The sequence below is a fragment of the Synchiropus splendidus genome, chromosome 2 (genome assembly GCF_027744825.2).
Source record: "Synchiropus splendidus isolate RoL2022-P1 chromosome 2, RoL_Sspl_1.0, whole genome shotgun sequence".
Lineage (NCBI taxonomy): Eukaryota > Metazoa > Chordata > Actinopteri > Syngnathiformes > Callionymidae > Synchiropus > Synchiropus splendidus.
In genome coordinates, this window is record NC_071335.1 from 9,040,254 (window position 1) to 9,049,426 (window position 9,173).

General features: G+C 45.9%; 1 protein-coding gene across 1 annotated transcript; it reads left to right on the forward strand.

Annotated features, from left to right (window-relative positions):
* Positions 1 to 304: 304 nt before the first annotated feature.
* LOC128754283 (caspase recruitment domain-containing protein 14-like) lies at positions 305 to 8,973 on the forward strand. Its single transcript, XM_053856785.1, has 20 exons — positions 305 to 600; positions 1,798 to 1,935; positions 2,006 to 2,331; positions 3,061 to 3,219; positions 3,290 to 3,409; positions 3,488 to 3,613; positions 3,725 to 3,874; positions 3,935 to 4,057; positions 4,197 to 4,297; positions 4,629 to 4,684; positions 4,806 to 4,866; positions 5,073 to 5,289; positions 5,349 to 5,475; positions 5,877 to 6,117; positions 6,190 to 6,253; positions 6,325 to 6,439; positions 6,509 to 6,673; positions 6,757 to 6,875; positions 7,001 to 7,116; positions 8,012 to 8,973. Exons 1-20 carry the CDS (start codon positions 387 to 389, stop codon positions 8,217 to 8,219), a joined length of 2,946 nt encoding a protein of 981 aa, XP_053712760.1. The 5' UTR covers positions 305 to 386; the 3' UTR covers positions 8,220 to 8,973.
* The last annotated feature ends 200 nt before the right edge of the window (positions 8,974 to 9,173 follow it).

Consider the following 9,173-nt stretch of genomic DNA (forward strand, 5'->3'; position numbering starts at 1 on the left):
CTCCGCTCTACTGCCTCGCGTTCGGTAATTTTTAGAAACGCTTCATAGAATGTTTTTTTATCTTTATTATTAATGAAGAGGTGAAGTGGACAGTCGTGCAAAATCACTGCTGGATGTGGCTCAGTGTGAAAAGGCCTTCTTTTCTCAGCCCCTGTTGCTTTGCCATTATCTACCATGCTCGTACTCTTGTCTTTCTGGTTCTCCCACCTCAACACAAACACACAAACACCCAGAAGGCGTGGACAGCAACATTGCTCTTTAGTAACTTCCCTTCCCTCCTTCTCTCACTCAGACGTCCTCTCTCTTCAGCTGCGGACCTGTGAGCAGTCACTGTTTTGTGGAAGGGTGCAGCCTCACAGCCCTGAGAGTATCAGCTGGGACTCAAGATGTCCGGGGAGTCTGTTCCTGAGGGTCCTGACCTGAAGGAGATGGTGGAAGAGGAACTGTGGGAGTTGATCAATGACAATCGGCACCGCATCTCTCTGGGCGTGAAGCACTGCAGGTTGATCCCATACCTGAGGCAGGCTCGGGTCCTGACGGAGATGGACGAGGACGAGATCAACACCTGCCACAGCCTCACCAACCGCTGCATGAGAACGAGTGAGTCTTTCCAAAGGTTTCCTCCGCTGTTTTGAACCCTGGAAGTGAACAGAGGTTTAGCCAGTTGGCTGGCTATACACTGGCCTGGGTGGAAATCTGACAACTGGACCAGACATGTTCTTATAGCGGCAAAGACTGTCATGATGTCTCAACTCATGCAAGTGCTGAGTCAGGAATTCCTTGTGCTAGGACATTTATGCTGCCTCGGAAAGCAAATGAATCCACAAAGGCAGTTGTGATACAGAGGTCCTCTATTGTGTAGATAACAAGTCCAAAACCCTGCCCTCCACATTCAGCAGGTTTCCCTCGCACACGTACAGAGGAGGTCGACTGCCTGATCTTGGTGGCTGCGTGGCAAATTCCCAGCAACGGGAATGTTTCATTCAGTGGACCCATAGTGAACGTGCCATGCAGAGCAAACATGGCAAATAAGATGTGATGGAGAAAAAAGAAAACGCCACTTGTGACTTTCACTGATCAACTTAACATTCGCTCATTACAAATTTATCTAGCGCCATCTCGTGGAAAAAGGTGTATGGTATCATTTGGCATTCTCTGATGCTCAATATAGCTCAGTCAAGTCATATACTATTTCTTATTTCATATAAGAAATCAAGTATTTTCAATAACCGTGGTCTTACTCTGTGATTGGAAAAACATTTACTTCGGAGTGAGAAGAGAAATAGTGTATTATTTATTTTGCCAAACTGCTGTTATTCCTTTTTTAAATCACAGCTCTGAACACTTCTGACCAGCGGCACAGCTTCTCTCCCGCTCACCGCACTATCAGGAGGAATCAAGCATATGTATAGATAGAACATGCATAGGTAGATTTGTACCTGTGTGACTCGCATGTCACCGCGCACCTCATCTTGATGTAAGGATCAGTCATAATGCCAGATCTTTCTTTTGCGGTGGAAGTCTGTAAGAGGCGCTTCAGAGGACTCTGGTAGAGTTCATCCACACATGGAGGCGCTGATCACCTCCTTGGTTTTCCCTAAATCTGCTGGAATGATTGAACACTGAGCCATTGCTGAGTGCATCGCAGAGTTTATTCATGAATGAACTCTTACAAAGTATGTAAGAGCATAACAGAAGCCTTGTCTAATAAAAAGACTAAAGCAGAAGACAGTTTTAGGGAGTGATTTTTCCATTTTGCCAAATGATTCTGCCATTAAACCTGACTTTCTGTTTTAGGTCACATGTTGGATCTTCTCAGGACTCAAGGAAGGAATGGTGCTGTGGCCTTGCTCGAGAGCCTGATGATCCACTACCCAACTCTATACACCCAAGTTACTGGACGCCCGTCGACTACTGATCTGTCACGATTCAGCGGTTAGTCTGACTTTGAACACTCCTACTCCAGGTTTCCACATCTGAACCTTTGACGGATTTGTGATTGAAGGCCTGGTGAAGTACTCAGAGTTGACTGAATACCTGGTCAGAGCCGTGACTGGCATGCAGCGAGAGCTTCAGGAGGCGCGCTCCGAGGCCAGCAGGTTAAGTGACCGCTGCATTTCCCTGGAGGCTGAGATTCGCCAGACATTGGAGCAGGAGGAGATGTTCAGAAGCCTGAAGTCTGAGAACGACCGTCTGCGCCGACACTTCTGTTCTGTGCAGAAGGAAGTGACCAAGCTAAAGGATGAGAAATGTGACCTGTACATGCGCTACACGTCAACCATCGAAGAGAAATCAGCAGTCAACATGCGCCTTCATGAACTGAACTTGCAGGTGAGTGTCGACACCAAAGCTACTCATCCAACTCGTCCTGCTGCCACAGCTCCATACATACTTTTGTTTGAGGTTGGTTCATCAAGTTACATTATTTTCACGTGATTATACCTGTCTCGAAACCCCTCGCTTGAGCTATGAGTATTTAAAATGTAATTATCTTCATTTTTGAAAAAAAAAAAAAAATTAGCTCATTTGACGTAAAATACATAGCTATCATTGGATAAAGCAATAACATTCCTTCTTATCATTCTTTTCGTGGTGAAAGTCCCAAAATTATATTAAGAAATAAATAAACACACAAATTCCAATTCATATTTTGCTTTCCAAACTAGGAAGCGGAAACAGTATTTTCATGGGGGAAGCAATAACAGTGTCCCAGTGAGCCCGAAACTAGTTTCTGAAATCCAATATTTGACTGGACTTGTTGAGTCCAACAAGTAATGACCTAGTTATTATGACATTTCAACCCTCAAAACCTGAGTGTGTATTAATACATGTAGACACTCCCTTCCTGTCATGCGCATAAGAAGCCAGTCTGAGGAGTCGCAGGTATCAAAATGTGGATGACATGTTTTTTCCGCTAAAGCATTGAATCGTTTCCTGCAGTAGATTTAGCTGTCTTGCAGTGAAACAGCAAACCTCAGCAGTGCATCTGCGGTGAAGCTCATCACTAAATCAAATAGTCCTTCATTTTGAAGTAGGTATTAAGCATCGCTCTTGTTCCAGGTGTATCAGCTGCAGACAGACCTGCTAAAGGCCCAGAAGGAGAATGAGTTTCAGAAACGACATTCCCTCAGATGTCGGCTCTCTGCGGAAACGCCGCAACTGCGGGAGAAGGTCAGGAATCTGTGCTACCAACTGGAAAAGGCAGAAAAACTCAATCCGGTAAAAAGGTCACACTTCATGTCTTTTCAAGCACCACTTGTTGACCTCACCCAACTCTCCTTGTCCCAAGGCCCGTGAGGATATTCTTGCACAGGATCTGGCCGAGGCTATCGACAGCCAAGTGGAGCTAGCAGAGCAGCTGAGGAGTTACAGAGAGGAGAATGAAAAGCTGCTGCAAGAGAAGCATGAGGTTTTGTTTGACTTTCTACTGTCTGACAACCGTGCTGTCCACTTGTTTCTCAAGGGTTCATTACTCAAATGTCACTAGCTTCTGGACAAGTCGGAATCCCTGAGCCTCAAGGTCCAGCAGCTGACTTTGGACTCTGACATGCACCAGCAGAGGAGCAGTTTGGTCCAGAGCCAGATGAGGGAGCTGCAAAAAGAGCGAGACCAGGCAAGAGAACCCTGGTTACTTCTATTGAGTCCAGCGGTCAAGTTCAATATACCATGGTTGCCCTGACATGTATGTGCGTCGAAGTGACTTGGTCTGGGTCTTGTGCTTCAGGCATACGTCTCCAGAGACGAGGCCCAGGCAATGATTGCCCGCGTCCTTGCAGAAAAAGATACCATCAGGTGTCAGCTGGTGGAAGCCCAGGACAAGGTGCTGAGCCTGCAGTCCAAACTCCACCTCAGAGAAGAACGGCAGAGCTCAGATGTATGCCAGTGAATGCAGCTCAGTCAAGTGGGGCACCTCAGGAACGTCTTCATGTTGCAGGAGAGAGATTATTGTTGGGAGAGTCCAGGATCCAGCTTTGAAGAGCCTCCTAGTGGAAATCGACGCAGGCTGCGACGCATGGATGCAATCAACCCTTCATCACTGACTACCTTTCATACAGAGGTGTGTGACCACAACTTTGCCAGCGCAGAGGTCAACAAACAGCAGACATCAAGCCAACACACATTGACACACACATAGAAAGCTTCTCTCAGTGGCCTCCATGTTTTGTGTGTGTGTCTGTTTGTGATGGCGTGTGAAGTGTGAGGAAGTATCAGCCAGCAGTCTTCGGTCGAGGAATGCAGAGCCACCCTCCCCTGAGTCTCTTCGCAGAAGGAGGGAGTGCATGTATGCAGAGAGCAGGTTTGTGCTTCACAGATACACAAATATTTGTCGCACTCACGTCATGCGTGTATGTGTACATGTGTGTCTGTGTCGGAGCATGTGTGTCTCTGGGTGGATGTGTTTGCGTGCGCAAGTGGACTTTTATGTAGCAGTTTAACCTTGTAAAGTGTCTGAGCTCTATCCGATGTGTTCATGAACGTGGCTCAGGTCTTCCTGTTCCCATAACTCCCTCTCAGTATAACGTACATTTCTCTTCTTGAGTTAGCTTCAATCTGGTCTTTCCTTTCACTACTTGCGCTCAGCCTTGATTTTGTTTTTGGATTCACAATGGTGTCATCTTCTCCTGCAGTCTGGAGACACTAGAGACGGATTCTCTTTCAGATGACTTTGTCCTCTTACCCAACGGTAGGCAAACTGCTGATCATGGTTTGGCTGATGCTGCTATTGTTCCGTGTTGAATCTGATCCAGCTCAGGCACTTTTGGGGATTAAGTGATACTGATTGTTGAAAAAGCTTCTCTTCTCAGTTTGCAGTGAGGACCGACAGATCCCAAAGCTCACCACTTGTCGTGGCAGCCACATTGAAAGGTAAGAAGCCCACCATTAACAGTGTCATGATGAGGCTAAGATCAATCCTCTTTCAAATTCTTTCATACACATTAAGGTTTTCATGCGCCTCGTGCGCACATGCAACATAAAGACAAATGGGAGAGTTTGAAAAGAGGATTAGCGTGTTGAACGGGAAAAACAAAATGGAGATAATGGGACACTAAACAAGTGACCTTTTTCATCAGCCCATCGAGAACCGCAGCCCCTCCTTTCCTAATGCGCTCCCGTCCTAAAGCCATCCGCATCAGTGGCCGGGTTCTCAGTATTTCCCTCCAGGGGGAGGCGCTGCTGAGCCAGCTGGCTGTGGTCGGTGGTAACAAGACAGGAGTGTTCGTGCACCAGGTGACCGAAGGGAGTCCTGCGCACACGGTTGGCATTAGCCCCGGCGCTCAGATAGTGGAGGTTGGTGGGAATCTGAACTACAGCCTATGTGCTGGTCTTAATCCGCTGCTGCCCTCTAGGTGCAATGCCAACAGAATCAGAAAGCTCTGAGGATGGTTCTGGAGGAATCAACGTTGGAGGAAGCCATGTGGGCACTGGGCCAGATCTCAGGCCTCTGCCAGCTCTCGCTCCGGCCTCGACAGGATGGTAGGTGCTGTGCTTAGTTGAACTCTTGAGAGTCAGCCGCGTGTTCGCCAACACCGCCAGACAGTAAAGGACCTGAAGCAGGATGGAAAGGTGGGATGTGCTTGTCCTTCACAAACGGCTGCTTGTTGATTGGCAGTCAGAGAAAACATTGAGTGAACTGCTTGAACGTTGCCCTTTTTGTTTCTTGTGATAGAAAATAGAAAAACTTTCATGTTACAATGAAACAGTAAAATACACAAAGGACCAGCATTATATATATATATATATATATATATATATATATATATATATATATATATATATATATATATATATATATATATATAAAATTGCTGCATCAGTGCTTTTAGCCCATGAACCTGTTCAGTTGATGCCTTTTTTTCCTCACACGTGACCTCTAGAGTATGAGGAGCTGCTGCAGCAGATGCAGGTCAATGAGATGTCATCTGGAGATTCCTTCTACGTGCGTGTGAACATGTCGCTTCCTGCCAGCTGTAATGGAACTCTGAGCATCTCCTGCAACGACATTTTACACGTGACCAACACGCAGCCAGCGGGCGCCGAGGACTCATGGCACGTTAGTCTAGTTCATCCCTGCCAGCTCCTGGACCTCCAAAGTGGCACCGTTCCAAACTACTACAGGTAGATTCCGAAAAGATCTTAGGATCACGCTCACCTGTGGGTCAACTAGAGCTTGCATTTTGATTCCCTCAGGGCTCAGCGTCTTCTCATCAGAGCCATTGAAGAGATGAGCTTTCAGACCAAGAAGCCGCACAAGGTAAGAGTGAGGAGACTCTGCGTCCTGGTTATCCCATTGACAATAGTGCAGTACAATCTGCTCCTCCTAAGTCTGCAGAGACCCAGAACACACAGATGGAAGTGAGGATTGTCAGCACTGGTCGGCATGGGAGGAACCCGCTGTGGGTCAGTGTGGAAGACGATGTAGCAAAGAACACAGTTTCAGGTACCAGGAAAAGTGTGAACTCAGTAAAGAGAATTGGCTGGTGAAATGTGGACATTTCTTGTTGTACAGGAGATTTGTCAACACCCAGCAGTTGTGTAACCCTCATGCCATACTCACCTGTCACCCCACACTACCCACCCACTTGCAGACCGGTTCTGTTGCTGCCCAGTGTGCTGGGGCGCCTCCTCGACAAAAAGCTGGGCAGCTGGCAGGGCTTCCAGCTTATTGAGCCAGGTTTGTGTCACGGTCCGAGTGTTTCACAACCCAGTGGTGGCGGAGTCAAGTTTTGATGAAAATCTGGTTGCTGTGTGCCACAGAGACGTTGAGCCCAAGTGCTCATGCTGCTCTGCTGCAGAAGTCTGAGATCCTGGAGGAGAGTGAGCAGGGAAGCAGTTGCTGCTACACCCTGCACAGTGTGGAGAGAGTGATGCAGAAGGTCAGGGCCTGTTATCACAACAGCATTCAGACTGTCTTGTGTTTCGCTGGAGAGAGTCTCATGTGCTGAGGAAACTGACTGGTTGAATGGTGGTTTTGGAGCTGATGCACTCTCCCTCCCAACAGGGAATCCACGCTGTTCTACCTCTGGGACTGGATTGTGTCCGTCGTCTGCACAGAGCCAAGATCTTCCCCATCATTGTGTTTGTCGCGCAGTCTCAACGCAGTGCTCGTAAACTGAGGTAGCTCTTTTCAGCCCACCTGGACTTATATTTGTGGGTCATGTCTGTCGGCGAGCTGTGACTCTACACTATACAATTCATTCATATCTCAAGTAAATATTTCTTTCCACAACAAATGTCATAGGCATACACAGCTCACTATCTGCTCTAACTATTTAAGATCGTGAAGACCTAAGTGTGAAGATCAATGAGAAATGGACATTCAGAGTTTCCCTTGAATTTTTTTCTGACCTGGTGTTAACCACAGAAAAAAACCTAAATAGGGTCCATGGGGCAGCTCATGGTCGGGTTACTATCTACCAAATCTGTCCACTAACCAAATGTGTTCTACCTGCCACAGAATGATGACATCACACCTGGCAGATCCGAGAGTCATTACTTTCATTGGACATTGCATTAAAATCACAAGCAACCCATCAGCAGACAATTATACACAATTTTTATTCATTTGCCAGGGAAAGATGTGCTTCCATGAGGGATTTTTCATCCTTACAGAATCAGTCCTACCACATACATGTCAGCCAACATGTCCTGCAGACTGTGGAGAAGAAGAGACATACACTTCGCAAACAACCCAATGACAAACATTGTTTTTTGCAGATATTAATGTCACTGATCTGACATCACTGTGGTGTAGTCAGGAGTCAACTCGAACACGGAACAAATTGTAGTTTGTAATAAAATAAGGACACTTCTTTTACACGTTCTCAGCAGCTCTACTTACATTACGAGCTCCAACATATAAATGCTCATTGATTTCTGAATGGACAGAAACCGTTCTCATTTTTGGTGTATCTATTGTGTAGACATTGTGTTACTCAGCATGACTTGAGTCGTCCCAGTGATGTCCAGCTGGAAACAAAACTTACTGTCTATATTCCTGCTCTCTTCACAGGGCGAAGCTTCAGCGCCACACCAAGTCGGAGAAGCAGCTGCTGGTGTGTTCTAAGAGTGAGGAGCCCCTGCTGGACAAGCTGCCCTGTCTGTACCACAGGTTGGTGCCGGACTCCTGGTGTGATCAGAGGTCACTGCTGACCAGTCTGCGGACCATCATCTGGGAAGAGCAGAAGAAGATTGTATGGGTGGAGCCTGACCTCTGGTGATTGGTTGCAAACTAGTGAAGAATAATGTGCAACTCGGTTCTCTGTGTAGCGGAATATGTTTTACAAAACATGATTTGTAAATGTCAGTATGTATCAATGATACTTTGAAGTGACCTGGAATGTGTTGATTCACTCAGTTCATGGGATTTATTTGTTCATCTCTCATGCATATGATCAGTTATTCAGTGGAAGTGCATTTATTGTGAAGGTTTGCAAAATATCCTTGCTCCATATCCACAATGGCATTTGTGCCATCAAACTTGCAGGGAAAGACAAAGTTCACTTCATATAAAATATATTTAATTTATTTATTGCAAATATTTAACGATGAACCCAACACTTTCAAAACGCTTTGATTATTTTTCTTAAGTGACACATATTTATTCTGAATGATTAATAACTGCTATTTTAGGGTGTAAAACTCAATGTTTATTTACGTAAGTGTCTGTAACAAGAAAAGGTTGAAACTTAAGGCCTTGTCAGACTCCATTTGTTGGAGGCAAGCGGCTGTGTGGTGCACCAATGACCAAAACAACAGACATTCTGGTGCTCTTCTGCTGCTCTTACATACATGTACCCCCTCACCTTTCATGGAATCCATTTGTACCCACCTTTTGGGAGTTTCAAGATCCATGGTTGGCATTTATTGTTGTTGTTTTGCCCAACACTTGTCATCTATTGTCACCCTGGATTGAATTGAAGTTGGAATTTCAGGTGGAACAAGATAAAAGAAACCTTTGATAAAGCGTATGTATTAAGCGTATATTGTGTGGTCTTGTTTCTTGGTGCTTGTGCTTTTTGTCGATGATATCCGTGCGCTAGTTTTCTTACTGCTATGTGCTTTCTACATCTTTTCTACAATGTCTTCAGCCGTGTGTGAGTTGGACCACCTTGTCCGATCGTTTGTTTGCTCTGGTTCTTTATTTTCAGTCCTGGGCCATGTTTGACCTCCAT